The sequence below is a fragment of the Leptosomus discolor genome, chromosome 5 (genome assembly GCF_034619465.1).
Source record: "Leptosomus discolor isolate bLepDis1 chromosome 5, bLepDis1.hap2, whole genome shotgun sequence".
Classification (NCBI taxonomy): domain Eukaryota; kingdom Metazoa; phylum Chordata; class Aves; order Leptosomiformes; family Leptosomidae; genus Leptosomus; species Leptosomus discolor.
The window spans coordinates 41,302,105-41,321,032 of record NC_141395.1 but is presented as its reverse complement, the minus strand read 5'-3'; the positions used below and the strand labels follow the sequence as shown (position 1 = coordinate 41,321,032).

At 50.7% G+C, this 18,928-nt stretch overlaps 1 protein-coding gene across 1 annotated transcript; it reads right to left on the bottom strand.

The window, feature by feature from the left end:
• Nucleotides 1–16,037: 16,037 nt before the first annotated feature.
• On the bottom strand, nt 16,038–17,511 carry GBX2 (gastrulation brain homeobox 2). Its single transcript, XM_086465752.1, has 2 exons — nt 17,001–17,511; nt 16,038–16,561 (listed from the first exon to the last, which is right to left on the bottom strand). The coding sequence occupies exons 1-2, from the start codon at nt 17,509–17,511 to the stop codon at nt 16,038–16,040; spliced, it is 1,035 nt and encodes a 344-aa protein (XP_086321878.1).
• Between the last annotated feature and the right edge of the window lie 1,417 nt (nt 17,512–18,928).

Below are 18,928 nucleotides of genomic sequence, written 5' to 3'. Positions count from 1 at the left end.
ATGGCATGCGTTTGGGATGACAGTGTTACTTGCTGGCAGTGAATGCACCATCAGCTCTTTTTGTGTATGCCCTGTTTTCCAGAACTGATCGGTGTTTTTTTGTTTCTGAGAACTGAAGTAGCTTCCCTGGTCCTGTTGAACAACAAGGTACAGGGCATAAAATCCCTCACGGCAGATAACATGATAGGGTCTGATCTGTGCTGAAGGCAAAGCCCAAGTTCATGCAGGACCAAGGAAGGGTTTTGGTGCTGAGAGTGGGTTGTTATTTGGCAAACTGGAGCTGGGGATGGAGTTGAGTTGAATTGGTGGATGAAGTGCAGTCAAGGTGGTTTGAGTCCTAAGGCGAAGGCGGTGTATCACATGGAGGTCACAAACTACAGGTGCTTTGCATTTGGTGTGCATATATATGCATATATGCTTTGCACACTGCTATTAGCCATTGTGGAAATGTACACGTGCACATTTACACGTTATTCAAAATCTATAGCTAGAGCCAGCTTTTCAGTTAAGATGTTTCTGAACAGGCAAGTTTCCCAGTTTGACTCAGACCAGCCATTTCGAAGAGCGCAGGAGGCAGGCACAGGGTGGGGGACACCTGCTCAAGGGATGGAGAGATGCAGGAATACGAGGTACACGCTTACTGCGGCTTTTGCGAGCCATCAGATGCTCAGGACTCGCACGGATACCTGCCTCGGAGATATTAAAAAAAATCCAGCACCTTCAGACAGCAACACTCAACTTGAGAAAACCTTTGACTTGGCCAGCAGGACTGAAGTAGCCCTCTTGCTTGAGAAAAGAAATCCAAGCTTGCCAGGCCTGGGAGTGTTATGGGAAACACCAGGGAAGGAGATTGCAAAGGTGAAAAGGACAGAGGACTTGCTGCTTAGAGGCCCTTTTTCATATAAATTTGCTTGAAGCTCAGCTTGCTGGCTGAATTTAAGTGCAGGACCAATGCGGTGCCCTTCTGTAGCTGGTTCAGCACTGCTTCAGATCCTGCTGCTGTTTGCAGGGCCATTGGGGATGACAGTGGTGAGATATTTCTGAAGAGCTGTCTCCAGTTGGGTTCTTCCCCCAGAGCAGCTCCTCATCCCTCCCTCCACGGTGTTCTTGTCCATTAAGCTCTGGCCCCAAAATTTTGCTGTGAGGGAGCCACAAACCTCAGCTGAGGTGTGCTAAGGCTTTGCGTGTACTGAGTAGTCTGGGAAAACTTGACCAAGTGTTCACACCGTTTCTGCCCTTACTTTCGGCTTATAGTCCTGTCAGGGGAAATCAACAGGGAGAGGGCAAATCTGGCAGGGCAAGAAGGCTGTTTGCTGGAGTTGGGCAAGGTATGGTAGGAAACATGTCTGGGTAGGCAGAAATGGTGGGAGGATCTTTCATTTCCACTTCTTATGCCTGTGACGAAAGAGTTACTTTGAAATGTTGTTGAAAACCCCTCCAAGCATTTTTTTCCAATGTATCCAGGGATTCAACTGGATTCTCCATTGAATCTACTGATCTCATTTTGCCACTCCATGGGGAAAATAGGACGTACCCTAAAAATAGGACGTACTCCAAAAGCACAGCCCTTTGATCCGTGGGCATACCAGGTTTCCAGGGGACTGCGCGCATTCGGTCCAGGTCTTTTGCTGTTTTAACGTCAAAAGAATCTCTCACTTGTAGGCAGCTTGCATAGGTGGGCGCACAAACTGAAGCGGTATTTGGGAGAGAAATGTCTTTTAAAACACGAGGAATTTGGTTTGTGTAACGATTGCCCTTGGACTCTGGTTTGGAATTGCCGGGGGCCTGATTCTGCAGCTCCTGCTGCCTTGAACCTCTCAACTTCAGCAGGGTTTGAGTGTATCCCGAACGCTTTGCCCAAGTCTGAGGCAAAACAGCTTCAAGGCCACAGATTTGGACTTGGATGGGCTGTATCCTGACCTCTCTGAAGTCCCAGTTTTGCCCCTGGTTTCAGCGAGGTCATGATTTGAGATTCAATCTAGCCAGCACCTTTATCTTGGGAGGCGCCAACAGCACCACTTGAGAAGTGGATGCATACGCTGTTTTTTTTTCTTTATTCCTTGATACCCTGTGACCACCTTGCAAAGGCTAGATTTTACATTCGGCTGCGTTTAGCCCCCAAGTCTTTCAGTTGTTCTGCTTTGTGATGTTTGTCTTCCTGGTTGGGATGGGGAGAAAGGGAGCCCAGGTGAGTAGGGACACCTGAGGCCTCTGCTTGGGGTGGAGGCAGAAGATACCTAGCACATGGCAGGCTTTATAGCAAGTTTTGGATTGTTTCTTTCTGTTTCTGTAAATAGTAATGTATAAATGATGACAAGACAGTGTGGAAATTATTAAAAAGAAAATACATCTTTTGTTGTTGTTTTTATATTACCTCATTCAGCAACTTTGTTTTACAATGACTCAATGATGCTTTATTTATATTGTTTGTACTGTAATTAAACCGATTGACAAACATTTCACTTTGCTTGTTGTTTCATATGATTTTGGTTTGATTAAGTATGCCAGTTTGTATTATGTTTCCCTTTCCTCTCTTTCCACATTGAGATTTTTGTGTCAGCTGTACAGTATTCTGAATAATTAAAAAAAAAAAAAAAAAAGGAAAAAAAAAGGAAAATACTGCAGAGAGAGGCTGCTATATTGTATAGGTCTCTTTCTAATAAAGACAAGAAAATTTGTTCGTCGCAGCTTGCTTCTTTGCTTGAGTCTTCATTGCCATGTTAGTGAGATACACCTGCCCTGGCCCTGCTTTCTTCCCATATTAATGATGAGAGACTGTCACTCTTTGCCAGTAATAAAGATGAAGTATTATCCAAGACCTGAGATGTCAGAAGAGCTGGTAATGGTGCAAATTGATAAATTAAAAAGCAATAAGTCAACCGGACCGTAATGGTGTATATCTAAGAGTTCTGAAAGTGCTTATGAACTGAATGACAGGTCTCCCAGCAAAAATATGTGAGCTTTCATTAAAAACAGTTATTCTCCCCGAGGAAGAGAGAGTAGTAAATGTTGCACCTAGGCTTTAAGAGTCTCTGGAGGAGATCCAAGGAATTAGGCCAGTAACAGTTACATCTGTATCTGCTAAATTGGTTGAAATGATCATTTAAAATAAGAATAATAAAACATCCTTAAGGTCATGATATGGTATGGTCTAATCACTTCTTTGAAGGAAAATCATGGCGCTCTGTTAGGCTTCTCTGAACAAGTCATTTAAAGCCCTGAACATTGGGCAACTGATTCACGTTTATTTACACTTTTAAAGGTCTTGGCCCAACTACATCACAAGAAGGAATCAGGAACCTAAGCAGGCCCAAGGAGAAGACAAAGTATTGCCCTGGTGCATAAGGTCGAGAGAGGGGATGGAGAGGGAAGCAAGAGGTGATGGGTTTTCACCTGAGCAGACTGGTAACTGGCCACATGCCAGAAGGGTCCCTGCCAGGACCAGTGTGTCTCGATGGGTTGGTGATATGGTTATGATATCAATGGCTGCAGAAAAAGTACGTAAGGCCAGGAGACCTATGTGGTATTGAGGTGGGTACATCGGGAACAGCAGGTAACATTCAGTAAATGTGCATTAATGGGGAAATAAAAAGGAGATGACTTAACATGCCTTGGGTTGAAGAAAGAAATCTAAGATTTTAAGATCCATAAGGGCACCGTGGAGGGGGACAACCAATGCTACAGTTTGGCCATCTATGCTTGACCCACCTTATAAAAGGCAGAGAGAAATTACAGATATTCAGAAATGAGTAGAGCTATGAAGAGGTGGAGAAAGTGGGGAATTTCCCTTAAAAAGAGACCCAAAGAGGGTATATGATAGCCACAGATAAGCAGTGGAGAAGCATCAGGTTGGGGATGTCTCTTTTCCTGGTCTTGCACCCGACACAGTGCGTGGTCTGACACCAAAGGGCACCACGATCACATCTGATACCAAGATGGATGGGCTGTCCACTGCGTCACAGGACCGAAGACTTCGCTGCAGCGGGATTTTGCTCAAAAGAAGGCCTGGCCAAGACTGGAAAGGTGAGCTTGCATCTTCACAGACCGAGCGTGACTGCCCACAGTATGGGATTGGGGGTTTTGGTTTTATCTTTTACATGTGCTTGTGCCTTGGCCTGTATTTGTTCATTCTTCAGGTTATTGCCCATCCCATCAGGTCTCCCACCTGCAGGGAGCTGTCAGTTCTGTCCTGTCTGATGGGGATTTGTTTGGGCTTTGAGGGAGGTTTTATTTCCTTTTCTGCTCCTCAGTTCTCCCAAGAGCTAGAGGGAAACTGTAGCAGCACTGTGGGGGATGAGATGCTACAGAACTGCTTGTGGATTTTTATTTTTTTCTGTTGTCGGGGTCTACATCACTGTTTTGTTGTGCAGCAACTGTATGCCTTTGTTCTTGCAAGGTTTTCCCACCCTGTTTAACCCCATCACGCACCTAGTCAGCACCAAAGTGGGAGGTGGGTGCTTTGTGTTCTCCCCTTCTGAATTTGAAATGTGAACTTCAAACACAGGAGAATTTGTTTTGCGTTCTCCCCGGGTGTAAAGCTATAGTAATGCTTTTTTTTTAGGAATCATCCACCCCTGCCCTCCTTTGCCCTCCTAAAGGAGTATGGGATTTGATTTTGTGATGGGCATGGCTGGCTGCTCTCTCTCTAGAAACCCTCCTAAGATCTGGCTTCTGGAAGATTCTGGTGCCAGGGATGGTGGAGCAGATGTAAGGATGTCTTTCAGGCCCACTTTTTCTCACCTGCCCCAAGCCCACCCCCATGTATCCCTGAAACTCTCTCAGCTGGTGGCATTCACAGATGCCTTGGAAGAAAAGAAAATATCCTACTGCAAAGCAACAGGGGTCAGGAAGAGATTTTGAAGGAAAACAATTGATTTCCGTAAGGAGAGTAGGGGGAACCCCCCTTTTTTTCTTTTTTTTTTTTCTTTTTTTTTAAGAAAAAAGCAAGTACTGTGAAGACCAGGCTGTTGCTCTGCCATAAGGCCTTGCTGTGCGTTTCCACCCTTGCCCACAAAGGATTAGCTTTGATGGATGCTGGGAGCACCAGCTCAAGAAACCTGCTCCAGAGCCCAGAAGACACTTGCTCTGTAGGTACCATATGCTTTTAGCCCTCATTCAAAATCATTCCCTTGGCAACCTTGCTGTTTCTTATTCGTTCTTTAACACAAATCCAAACTGGTAGGAAGGGAGTAATGGGAGGAGATGACTAAGGACAGTGCACATGGCCATCGCGTGCAATGCTGTGGCAGGATGGGGCTGACACACCAGTTAACAGCTTCGTTTTCCAGAAGAGCGCCAAGCTCACCCAAACTCTGCTCTTTTCATAGAGAAAGAAAACATTTTATGATTCATGAATATCAGGTTAATAGTAGCCTTACAGAGCCAATCAAAGGTTCACCCAAACCAACACTTTCTCCACCTGTAGCCAAAAGCCAATGCTGGAGGAGAGTGTCAAATCAGATTATATGAAGCTTTTGTATGTATTTCCCCAGCCTGTAACTGTTTACAGTTCAGGGTCACCCTGAGCTTTTGATGACTTTAGTAATCCTCGGTGGATTTCTCTTCCATCGATTTGGCTGATCCACTGAATCTCTTGAAATCTTTGAGCATCCACAGCATCCCACATCAAGGAGCTCCTCAGCTGAACCACAATGGTGGTGAAGAACCACCACCACCTTCCTCCCACCTCCCCTCCTCTCTTTGCACTATCCTAGGAAGGAAGGGTGGCAGTGGGAGCCCCTGGTTCGGAGTGACTTGGCCCAATTTATCTTCCTGAGGGCCCTTCCCAGGGACAGCACATGGCGCTCAGGCCCAGAGTCAGTCAATGACTTGGTGGCAGGAGGTGCAAGTGGTGTCCAGACATGCTGCTCAAAAATTTACATTACCCTGACTGTAAAAACCCTAGCAGAAATCTGGGCTGGAGACCAGCATGTCCCACACAAAGCTCTTCTGAGCCGAGCATTGCCTGCCTTCGAGTTCATCCTTTTGCCCTTTTTTCTCTATTTCAATGAGGGATCTGAGGCAGGTGATGCTTGCAGGGAGAAGCAGGCAATGTGTTGTTTACCTCATGAAGTATTCCTGTAGCACTGCAATTCCCACCCGAGCGATGGCCAGAAGCTGACTTCAGAGAACCATTTGGGTTGGAAAAGACCTATAAGATCATTGAGTCCAACTGCAAAGAGAGATCACAGACTGCAGGAGTTACTGGGAGGGCATGTTAGGGAAACATGGTTACACCTGGTGAAACCACTAAACATGCAGTAGGAAAACCACAAAGCAATGCCAGGACTGGGAAACCCACCAAGCAGTTATTTATCTCGCCTAACGTCCAGTAAAGCCTTTAATTGGCCAATAAATGAGGTCACAATAACCACACTCAACATGCAGCGCCACTGCCAGCAATTAGCACTTATTTATTTGCATTCTGCCTCCACCGATCTCCGCTCCCCAACTTCCAGATCTGTTTGTTTTTAAGCCAGGGAGACTCCTTGCGTTTGCCAAAGAAAGGGTGCGAAGAGCTGAAGCAGCGGAATAAAAAAAAAGGCTGTGTTGTGCCACGGAGCAGGAGTGATGGAGGGATGCAGAGCTGCAAAACCATCTGCAGGGCTTTCCCATTGCTCAAGAGATTATCATTAGGCTCCTAAGGGAATGTAACCTGCCTGGGGTTTGGTCAAGCCTTTAAAGAAATGGCTTGGCATCAGTGCTGCTGACACCAAGGGCTGCTCTCCTGATCACCTTTTGCAGTAGAAAATAATCATTTACTGTCATTTTGGTGCAGGACCAAACACCCAACAACATTTTGGAGGATTAGTAGAAATCGGAGGCCAGGTATTTCCATCTAACAAAGCGAGGGCTGGGATCCTGAGAGGCCTCAAGTTGCCAGAGCTGGAGGAAGGACATGGTAGAGCGAGACAAGCAAGTGCCCGATGCTCACTGGCAGCTGCCAAGATGTCGAGGCTGCAGCTGGAGGGAACAAGGGGGTCTCCGAATGCCAAAACACCTCATCCTGCAATGCTGACATCTGCAGATGGGTATGTGTCTTGAAATCCTACCTCTGCTTTGGGCCATACAGAGGATGTTCACAGGCAAGAAACCACTGAGAGACCCTGACTTCTGCGCTGGGACGAAGATGTCTGTCAGCGTTTTGGTGCGGATTCCCAGATGCCAGCTGGGTGCGGAAGGGATGAGCTGGGAGCCGGTGTGAGGTGTCAGAGCTGCACATTGCTGTAGGAAAGGGGGGCAAGCAACCTGGTCCAGCCAAAAAAATAAACACACACCCCCCCACACGTTTACCCTTCCTAATGGGCTGTCTTTGGAGGCGTTCTACAGTTTCTGGGAGTTTGTGGACTGGGAAAGCGTTGTGCCGCCCGACAGCTTGGCGACTGAAGCAGAACAGGGAAATCCCCCCAAACAGGATCGGGGCAGGAGCCCAGGCAAGCGTGGGGGTACCGAAAGCTGCCAGGAGTCGCCTCAGGTGGATGAGCATCTCCAATTGCTGCTGAGGAAAGCGGATTTCGGTACCACCTTCCTTCCTTCCCACCCCAAGCACGCTCCCCTCCTTCTCCTCCCCACCAGAGATGCAGCATCTACAGCTCTTGCTCTGCAGATCCAACTGGTAATGGCCGGGCTGATTGACTGCAGATTTCCCTGTAACTGAGCTTAATTAGCAAGCTAATCAGGTCTGGAGATGGTTCCAATTTATTTATTGGCTGATGGCTGCCACTAATCGGCCTGGCCAGTTAATACTGGCAGCACTGATGTTTCTGCCAGGTAAACAAATTCAGGATTTCACCATTTTCACCAATTTGCCCCGGTGAGCACCTGAGCTCACATGCGGGCAGGGTGGTACCTGCAGCATCCCCTTCCTGCAGGGTAAGGGAGGGTCCGAGCACTGTGCCCAGCTTGGACCAGCTCTGGCTCACCAGGAGGATGATGCTTGGAGGTGAGGATAGAAAAGGGGCATGTTCTGCCCTTTGCACACTGGCATAATAACAGAGCTAAAACACCCGAAATAGTCCTTGTGGCAGGGACAAGGTGTCCAAAGGCAGTGTCATCCATGGGTCACCTCTTTTGAAGGTGACCCAGAGCAAGCCTCTTACAGCTTGCACTTCTTAGTTCCCTCCAGCTGCGTGAAGGTTATCTAAAAGAGAATTTTATTTTGCTTTTTAAAAAGAAAAAGAAGAAGGGGGATTTTTCCTGGATTTTTCTTTTCCCCTGGAATTACCAGGGAAGTGGCATCAGCGTTCCCTGGGTTTGCTGGTGCGTCTCTGGGCTGATGCAGGATATCTCTTGGGCAGAGGCAAGGAGAAGGTTGGTGCTGCGACAGTGCCTGCCTCTTTCCTGAGTGTTGGGGAGCCAGGGAAGCAGGACTTGAATTATAAAGCACGGTGAAAAGGTCCCTTCCCTTGGCTCCTGTCCCTCCAGAAGTCCGACCAGTCTCTGATTGTGGGATGGGGATGTGCATGTGGGATGGCACCAAGAAAAGGAAGGAAGGGAATGGGATTTCCACACCTACATTCCCTGCTGTAGAGAGCAACTGAAAAGGCAGGATGAAAGGAGAGACATGGCAAATCAGCTGGAGAAGGCAATTGCTACCGCAAAAACCCATGCTTGGATGAAGCAGCTCATCCCCAAAGGTATCCAGCTCTGTGCTGAAGACCCTGAGGGCTGCAGAGACCCCCCCACACACACCTTCTTAGTTGGCTCTGATCTCTAATGGTCCTCCATATTTTAAGGAAAAAAAAAAAAAAAAGGAGGAAAAAAAAAGGCTTTTCTTCTAATTTCAGTCTGTCTGGCTTGAGCTGCTGGCATCGATTCTCACGCTGCCATCCTGCTGTTGATTCGAGAGCCCTTTAGTGCCAGTATTTTCTCCCTGTGAAGGCATTTACAGACAGTGACCAAGTCATTTCTCAGTCTCCTCTCTCTGATAAACCAGGAGGTGGGTAGGTGTCAGAGCATCAGGCGTTTTGAGGGGCTGCAGACCCCCTCCGGACCCTGGCACACTTGTGATGAGGGATGATAATCCCAGCGTGGGACCTGCCAAGTGCTGATAACCATCAGGGCTGGATGGAGCATCCTTCCCGGGGGGGCTGCAGGGCATCCTGCCTTGGGGTTTTTGGGTGATGGAGCTGGTCCACACGAGGCAGGGAGAAGGGAGATGACAAGCTGGATGAGGCGAAAAAGCCCTGACACAGGCAATGCTCATGGCACTGGGGGGGAGCGGAGGCAGGCAGGCAGGTTTCATGGCTGCAGCTCTGAAATCTCTTGCTGGAGAGGGTTATTAGAGGGAGTAATTGGGATCACCTTACTTTACAAATGTTACTTTGCAGAATGAGGCAGAAAGACAGATCGATCTCAACTATTATTCATTAAGGAAAGTCCTTTATAAATCCCAAATTAACAATTTCTCTTAGACAGAGACTTCCTATTACCCTTCTTTCATGGGAACTTATTGCTGCTTTGGAAATGGGGAAATATGAAAATAATTGGGGAGGGGGAGAAATAGCAGTCGTGGACTTAGGAGCTGAGCATCTGTTTAAAAAAAAAATACAGATGTGTGTCTTAAAAATGACCATTACCCTAATTCAGAAAGGCAATGTTTTTGATAGATACTATCAGACCACGGCCATAACGACGTTCATAAAAGCCCAAGTGGCTTCTTAGCGATGAACAGGCTATTTGTAAATGTTCGATGCTCAACGGCATATCTGAAAGCGGCAATGGTTTGCAGAAGGTCTTTGCTATCATCTGTCCTCTCTGTGTGAAGAGATGAGCATTGGTTGGGCAGGGGCAGAAAGCTGCCGTTACTAGCGCCAGTTGGACTGGGTAACTCCTTTCACTCCTTGCACTGGTCCTTGCCATTGGGACTGCACAGTGTTTTAATTATTTGGGGTGTGTTACTACACACTGGGGGTCTGTCTTGGTGTTTGGCAGCGGGAAGAGAGAATTTGAACCCAAATCCTTCTGATGTTTTAAGTGAAAATCATTGAAAAAAGATGCACTTTTTTTTTTTTTTTCCAAGCAGTGGGGAAAAAAAAGGAAACAGTTATTGCTACTTAAAATCTCTGAGATGCCTTCCAGCTATTGTGCAGGATCTTGAAATTTGGCAGGAGGGTGACCTGGTGATTTTAATGTAGGGGTCTGGGGGGAGACTGTGCGTTACCCCCAGCCACCAAATTTGAGGTGGTGGGACATACCCTGAGGATGCTTTCAGAGATGTGCACGAGAGGACTTTGAGTACAGAGATGTTGCCCTTGCCCAAAGAAGTCAGGTGGTTCACTTTGAGTTGAGATTGCCAGCAAAAAAATCTATTACTTAATTTGTATAACCATGCCCATGGCTTCCTTTGGCTGCTCTGGGCATAACAGCAAGGGAGGACAATGTCTCTCAGTGGCGTTTTGGGGGCCATAACCCACATTTTTCCACATCATTTCTGAGTTCAAATGCTCTTGCAGAGGATACCTTGAACAGGACCGCAAGCAGAAGGAAAACAGTAAAGATTTCTATTTAGTCTCAGGCAGATGCAGGTTTTGTCACCCCAGATAGTACCAAGATACATTACCTTTAAAAAAAAAAAAAAAAAAAAATCACTGCTAATGCCGCTTTTTGGGAGCCCATTTTTGGGGTATTGGTACCCTTTAGAGTAGCTTGGGGGTGTGAAGAGGGAAGAGCTCCAGGCGTTCGGCAGCACATATTCACCTTGTGAGCTCCAGCTCCATGTGGCTGATAACATGCTCCTGGAAAATTGTAAATGGGAGTCCCTGGTTTGTCTTTTGTGCTGTTAATTAATAGGATTTGAACATTAAAACTGCTCCCCCGGAGTCGGCGATAGGCTCTTTGCCACTAATTCAGGCCCCTTGCCACTAATTCAGTCATCCTGGCAGGTCAGCGTAAACACCCCATATTTTACTGCCATTTTTAGATTATTCTCCTGCCTTGTAATTATTTTCCCAGGGGACGATGGGGGATTAATTCCAGGCACCCGTTCCTCCGCAGATGGTGGCGTGCCCTAGCACCGAAGAGATGCAGAGCATCCCCTGGCAGCAGCTAACGCTGCTGATTCGAGGTCCGTTTACCCGCTGACGAGGAAAACGTCATTAAGCCGGGTCTGTGCTCCTCATCCTAGGCTCCTTTTACGAATAAAAGGGAGGAAGGACTTGCTGCTGGTTCAGCCCTGCCGGCGCTGGCAACGTGGTGCTCTGGGCACAGAGGGATATTGGGGAGATGCTTCTGTGGCTGCAGGGGGGTCCCAGCCCCAATGGGTACCAGAGGGGCTCACAAGAACCTCATACCCTCGTTTGATCCTGGCTCTGGCACGTTCGGCGTCGCAGCAGGGGGCTGAGGCTGTTTATTCACGGGGGGTTTCTCCACAGCAGGTTGGTTGTAGAAGGAGGACCAGGAGCCTCCATGCCCCACAGCAGGCAGCTTCAGAGTTGCCCTTACCAAAGGGAGGGAGAACAATTTTACTTATTGCTAAAGTATCCCTTTCAATGTGATTTCTCTATAGGACTTAACCTCCCACCGGATCTGGGTGCGAGCACCTGCGAGACCAAGAAAACTCCACATTTTTCTTTGGGGCCAAGATGCTTGGAGGTAAAGCAGAGGTTTAAAATCTATGTAGCTCAAAAAACAAAACCCCAACCCAACCTGGCCTCTACCCATCCTTCCCCCATCAGACCTGCTTGGAAAGGCGGACTTTTGCTTCTCTTCTTCTCAGGCTGAGCCCTGGGGAGGTTGGGCAAGTAAGTTTGCCAAGCCAGAGGGAGGGCAGCACAGATCAATTGGTGAGTTTAATAGGATCAGGTCAGTGTAATCCTGTTTTAGCCATTGTAATTCAGGCAGCCAAGGAGACCTCAAACTATAGGGGAAGGGGCTTTAAAAACCTCAGCGGTCCTGCCACAAAGCCAGAGGCTGGGGCTGGGACAAAAGCGGGAGAGAGGATGAAGTGGCTTGAAATAAATAGATTAAGGCTCTCTATGGGCCAGGCGTAGCGGGAGGGAGAAAAGAGCAAGCAAGGGGCGGGTGAGCATCCTGCAGTGGCAGGGAGCGGGACGGGAAGGGGCCTTGCACCCACGGGGGATGCAGGGTGGTCGGCAGAGCCATCCCCTTCTGCCTTGGGGTGGCCAGTTTGGGGAGCGGGCTGGGTTTCTCCCCTCTTCCCGCATGCGTTTCCAAAGCGTTGGGATAGGCAATCAATTTTTATGATGCAATTTATAATTCATACAGGTTGTCTTCGTACATATGGTGTTGCTTTTGTGTGTCAGGGTGCCGGGTGCTTTATGACGGTGACGGTGGGAATTTGCATTGGCGGCCGCTCACCGGCCTCATCGCTCTCCTCACCGATAAAAATTGATACGGCCCCGTGGAAGTGTGCACGGGGCGGGGGGGGGGAAGTGATCCTGTAGGACAGCAAGCCCAGAGGGGTGGGTGTCTCTTGTAGGGGGTAACTCACACCCGTCAGGGAGTCGGGGAGATGCTTAGTCCTTGGCGGGGGTTATTCCCAGCAGGGGTACGGACCCCCTCGCCCATCTCTCCAGATATTGGGGGATGCTCAGCAGGGAGGCCCGTGCCATCACGGGGGATAACCCCAATGGAGGGAGGGGGTCCGGCACCCCCCGTCCAGGCACAAAGGGGTCCTTGTCGGCAGGGCAGCCACATCCCTAGGGGCAGGAGGGGCAGGTAAAAGGCACAAAGCTGAGCATGGCCAGTCCCAGCTGAAATAATTAAACCAATTAAGTCAGTACAAACAGAAACAAGGCGGAAGGCAAAGCTGTCCCCACCCCTGAGGAAATGGGGCCGCAGCTGGAGTCCCCACCACCCCCTCCTGCCTGCCCTGGCACGCTCTGAGTTTGTAAGGTCTCTGCGGCAGCCCTGGCATGCAGTGAGTTTGCCGGGTCATGAGGGGGTAAGAGGAGGGAGATCTAAAAGCTGTGATGTCTTATTTAAGAGGGAGACAGCGTGCTCCTCACCCCGCTGAAGAGGGGTCGCCTCCTCCAGCCACCACATCCCAGTGCTGCTGAACAAGGGTGGCTTAAAAAAAAAAAAAAATTATACACCTACAAAAAAAAAAAAAGGGTTTTCCTAAGGCAGGCTGGAGGTGAGGCGGAGAGGAGCAGGCAGCTTTCCTTCCCCTCTGACTTTGGGCTGCCACAAAGCGGGATGACATTTCTGCTGCACTCCCCGAGCAGCGCAATTATTTGATCTGCAGATGTAAGAGGAATTTATTGTAACAACAAATATAGTGATGTCAAAACCCAACCTTGGATTAAAGCCGGCAGCCAAAGGGGAAGTATATTAATTTCAAACAGCATCAGAGGCCAGTGCCTATTAGGACGAGCTATTCTTCAGACCCCCCCATCAGAATTAATCATTGGGAGTTAATTTGAAGCTCAGACAAGTTGCTGTTAATTTAGTGCAGGGAGGACGGGATGGAATAAAAAGCTGAGGTGCTGGCCGGGCCTCCTGGGTCTCATTAATCAGCGAGCTGAGACGGCCTGGCTTGATTACAATTTGCAAAAAAATTCATTAGAGCCTGGGCGATTGACAATTTTTCTCTCTGCCTGTGATCTGACTCATTAGGCAGCCAAATGAAAGCCATGATGATGGTGATGATGACAGCTATCAACCCCCTCGCTTGTTTATCTCCTTCTCCTCCGGCCCTCGGCCCGGGTCTCCCCTCTCCAGCCCCCAAAGCTTCCCCTGGGCCGTGAAGGTGGGGAGGCGAGATGGGGGGAGAGTAATGGGGGACCCCAACCCGCGGAGCAAATAACTTTCCTACGCTTGGGGCAGATGCTGGCTTGTAGAGAGAGGGCTGCCCCGGAGAGGGGGTACACAGAGGTAAGAACCAGCTGCTCCCCCCCCTAAAATACAACCACCACCCCCATGCCTTGAGGGGCGGGTTATAGCCGGGCTGCCACTTGCCCGAGCTGGCTCCGAGTTGCTTTCCAAGCATCGTAACCTTTGCACCAAAAGCAAACCGAAATAAATTAAAATATTTTTTTAAATTAAAAAAAAAAAAAAAAGCGGTACGAAGAGGAGAACCGCTGGGGTGGGGGGTGTCCCCCCCCACGTGTCCTGCCTTCCCGCTCCCTCCCGCGCATGAAACAAAGCTAAAAAAAAAAAAAAGAAAAATTATTATTAGTATTTTTGGAACGAGCTGAAGGAGCAGGCATTGGCGGCGGCCGCTGAAAAGATTGGGATGACCCGTGGTCCCAGCTCCTGCTGGTCCCCCTCCCCGTGTTCGCGGCTGTCCGTGGGGCCGGCAGCGATGCTGCCCGGGGCCCCTTCTTTTGGGTGGGCGAGGGGAGGAGGGACACCCCCGCTGCCTGCCTCGGAGACGCCGCCAGCCCCCCCCCCCCCCCCCCCCGAACTCGGCGTTACAAAATAATAATAATAATAATAATAATAATAATAATAATAATAATAATAATAATAATAATAATGAAGAAGTTTAAGGGCTATAAAGAATGCGCCCACCGCCAAGCCTTGATTTCCTCAACGGTACCTCGGGAACGAATCGCTCCTTTGAATGACCCCTTAGTTTAATTTTAACACACAGCAACCCCCCCCACCCCTCTGCGCCCCCCGTTTTCCTCGGGAAATTAATGCTTTTTCATTCCAAATAGCCGCCGCCGCCACTGATACGGTTCCACCGGCACGGATGCAGCCGGGATGCGTAAAACGGAGGGGGGGGAAATAAGGGATGAAAAGGTGGGGGGGGGAACGAGGGATCCTTCGGCCCCGACCCCCACCCCCATTGGGCCGGGCCGCAGCGCCCCTGCACCGACTGCACTGGGGGAGAGCGCCTGTGCCCCCCAAAACCCGCCCGCCGGGTGGGGGATATGGGGGAAGGGGCGGGGGTGTGTGTGTCCTGCCCACCCACCCCCCCCACCCCCCCCCCCCGCCCCCCCCCGAGGCCATCCACGTTTATTTGCACCAAAAAAAAGCCCTTTTCCAGCATTCCCCCCACCTCTCCCCGGAAAAGAAAGAAAAAAAAAAAAAAAAAAAAAAAAAAAGGGAAACTTTTTGCCCGTCTCCCCCCCCCTCCCCGACAATAAATGTGGTTTCGCCAAAAAGGCGAGAGCAATATCGCTCCGCTCCTGCAGCGCAGGAGGGGAAAAGAAATTCAGCTCAACGCCAAATTCTGGACAGAACAGCCGGGGGATGGAGGGATTTTTTTTTTTTTTTGTCTTTTTTGTTTCTTTGTCGGTTTTTATTCACAAGACTTATTTTGCTTTTAAATTTCATAACTTATAAGGAAATAAGCTACATTGAAATAAATTAAACACAATAGAGAAGATCGTGCTTTTTGTTTGTTTGTTTGTACCCCCTCTCTCTCTCTCTCTCTCTCTCTCTTTTAAACATGGCTTGATAGAATAGGCAAACCAAATCGACAGAAAGCCAGGCAAAAAATATATTTAAAAAATCGTCACCCTGTGCCTGCCACTCAGCCATCGGAAATAAACCCAAACAATATAAAAGGCATGAAATGAAACTCGTAGTTTGCGTTCGTATTTGTTTCTCTTTCGGCTTTTTACCTGTCGCCCCCGGTAAGAAACAACCCCCAAAAGCTGGCTAAAGGCGAGCTGCGGGTTTCGCTGGGGATGTCTCCGCCGGTGAAGGGGTGGGGGGGACGAGGACAACGGGCAAATCGCCGCTGGATCCGGCGCCGCCACCGCGCCGCATCTCTGCTCCCCAGCGCGGGTAGGGACAAAGAGGGGCAGCGGTGTAAGAAATAGCTGTGTGTCTCTTCCAGGGTTTGGTATTCCTGCTTCGAACCAAAACAGTCGCCAAGCCTTTTTTTTTTTTTTCCTTCGCAGCCTCTCGGTAAGTGGAAAGTTTCGCTTTAAAGTTCGCTGGTGCCTGGGATTTGCCGTGCGCTAGCGTGGGATTTTGTTCTTGTTGGCTGTTGGTTGCTTTAGGGTTTGTTTTTGGGGTTTCTTTTGCTTCTTTTTTTTTTTTTTTTTTTCGAGTGGGTTGCTTTTAAACCCCGATTTGAAAACTTTTCCCTCAAAAAACTTGTGGTTCTGAGCCTGAGATCAGGGTCGGGCTTGCTCCAGCTGCTGATGCTGACTCCTGATCGCAAACCTGCTGACGTGCACCGGGATGGGGACCACGATCTTAGGGTTTCGGGAGGGCTCCCCTGTCTTGGAGTTGGCGTTGCCCGCCTTGACCCGTTTCCATTTTGCCCGTCTGTTCTGGAACCAGATTTTCACCTGCACCTCGCTGAGTTTGAGGGCGTGGGCGATCTGGGACCTCTCTGTCAGGGACAGGTACTTTTTGCAGTGAAACTCCTTTTCCAGCTCCAGCAGCTGCTCGCTGGTGAAGGCTGTTCGCCTCCGCCGGTTTTTGCCCGTGGACGTGGTGTTGGCGGAACTGGGGGGATTTTGGGGGTTTTCCTCCAGCCCGTTGCCAGAGTCCTCTTCCTTGTGAGCCGCCTGGCCGGGGATGTTGTCGTCCGAGCTATAGTCTAGATCGCTGTCCATGGAGAAACTTTCCTCCTTGCCTTTCGCATCCTCGTCTGCTTTGGGGTCCTCCTTCCCCTGGCCCCGCAGAGCCCCGGCTGGAAGCGAAGCAGAGGCCTTTCGTTAGCACTCGGTACCCTCCGGCCCGCCGCCACCGCGTCCCCCCGAACCACGGTCCATCACCCGAAAATTGTTGTTGGTTTTTTTTGGTCGGTTTGGGGTTTTTTTGGGGGGGTTTGGGGGTTTTTTTTGGTGTTTTTTTTTTGTTTTTTTTTTTTTTTCCGCCGATCTTTCGGTTGGATTTATTTTATTATTTTTTTTTTCCAGCGGCGGGTGCTCGAAACCTCCCTTCTCCTCCTCCTCCCTTCTCCTGGCCACCGGCGCCCCGGGGGGCCAGCCCTGCCTCCTCCCGGGGGGTGCCCCGGCCCCAGGGCCGCCCCTTCCCCCGGCCCCCTCCCAACCCGCCCCTCCGCGGGGGGATGCGCAGAGCGGGCAGCGGGACCCCGTTTACCCCCGCCACCTCCGGCGCTCACTCACCGAGGGAGGCCTGGACGGCGTCGGCGGCGGGGAAGGGCAGGAGGGCGCCGTCCTTCCCCAGGAAGGCTTTGCCGTCGTCGCCGCCGCCGTCCGGGGGTATCCCCTCGGCTTTATCGAAGTTCCCCGGGGGCGCGAACTTCCTGGCGGCCTCCTGGTGCTGGGGGGAGGCGGGGAAGGTGCCGGGCAGCGTGGCCATGAGGGTGGAGGTGAGGGCCATGCCCTGAGCCAGGCTGGAGCAGAAACCCGTGGGCAGGCTGGGGAGCTGGTGGTGGTGGGGATGAGCGGGGGGCAGTGCCGGTTGCAGGGCGCCCTGCGGGAGAGCCGGAGGCGGCGGGGGGGGCGGCGGGAGCACCACGGGTCGGTAGGGCATGAACATGGGGTAGCCGGTGTAGACGAAGTGGCCGGGGGCGGGCGGCGGGGGGCTGCCGATGAGCGAGTCGATGCTGAAGGCTGTGCTGCTTCCCAGCGGGCGCTGCATCATCATCAGCGAGGGCTGGAAAGCCGCGCTCATACCGGAGCAGCGGCGGCAGCGACCACCTTCCTCCTCCTCCTCCTCCTCCTCCTCCTCCTCCTCCTCCACCTCCTCCTTCTCTTCTTCCTCCTCCTCCTCCTCAGAGCCGCGCAGCGCCCACGCGCGGGGCAGAGCCGGGGCGGAGCGGGGCCGCGGCCCGCCGCCGCCGCCCGCACATCGGGGCTGGCCCCCCGCCCGCCGCCGCCGCCGTGCGCCCCCGCGGAGCCCGCCCGCCGCCGCCGCCGCGCCGCTCTGCCCGCCCGCGCTCCCCCGCGCCCATTCACATTTTGCCCGTCTGGGAACCCGGCCCGCCCCACGTGGCCACCGCCGCCGCTTCCCATTGGACTGAATGGAGGAGGGGCGGGGGTCTAGAGGCGTGACCACGCCCCTAACCCCTCCTTTCCCCCGCCCCCCCCGCCGTTCCCTCGCCTCCCCATTCACCTTCCCGGCCGCTGGACGGGGCGGCCCCACGCGTGAGTGCCAGTTTCCCCGCCGGGGACTCAGCGCCCCGCGGTGCTGTCGGGGACCTTCGTGGTGTGCCCCGCTCCCGCCCCCCAGGGCGTGTGACATTCTCCATCAGACACACCAATCTGGGGCCTCCAAAGCATCGAATCCCCTTCCTTTTAAAAACCAAACCAAACCAAACCAAACCAAACCAAACTATTTTATTCACGCTTTTCTCTCCCCCTACCCCTCTTTTTTTTTTTTTTTTTTTTTTTTTTTTTTAAAAAAAAAAAAAAAAAAAGCCCCCAAATAGGCTCCATGTGGTTCTGGGTAAAGTCAGCCCCTGGCTTGGCTTTGAAATTGCTTCTGCAATTATGTAAAAGAGCCATTCAGCAACACGGTGGAATTAAAAGCGATGGAGGGCTGCTCCCTTTTCTCCGGCGAGCCTCTCATGTTGGCCGGCTCAAAGCCTTTTCCAACACGTCTTTAGCAAGGACAAAAGATTGAACACAAAAAAAAAAAAAAAAAAAAGGGAAAAAGAAAGAAAAAAAAGCCCCCAAACTTGTAAATTGAACGTCAAGGGAACTTTACACAATTTCAAAGGCCATAAATAATGATAAAGGGACCAGGGGAAGAGGCAAACCCAGGCAATTAATGGAGGTTCCCAAGTAAAGATCAAGTGCTTTGGAAAATAAAATTAAATGCAAAAAAAAAAAAAAAGAGGGGAAAAAAAAGAAAAAAAGAAAAAAAAGGAGGGGGGTTGGCTGGGGGTGGGATCCTTCCTGCCTTTGGGAAGTGGAAGCCTTCCTGGGACAATAGTGCTGGCTGTGCCTCCTAGGCTTAGTTTTGGGGGGCTTTTGGGCACAAATCCCCGCTAAAAGTGGCTTCTGGCTGGGGCAGGGGTCCCCCAAAACTAAGAGTCAGTGGGACATCCTGCTCCTGCTTGGCCTGCTCACTCGGGAAGCTCTTAATG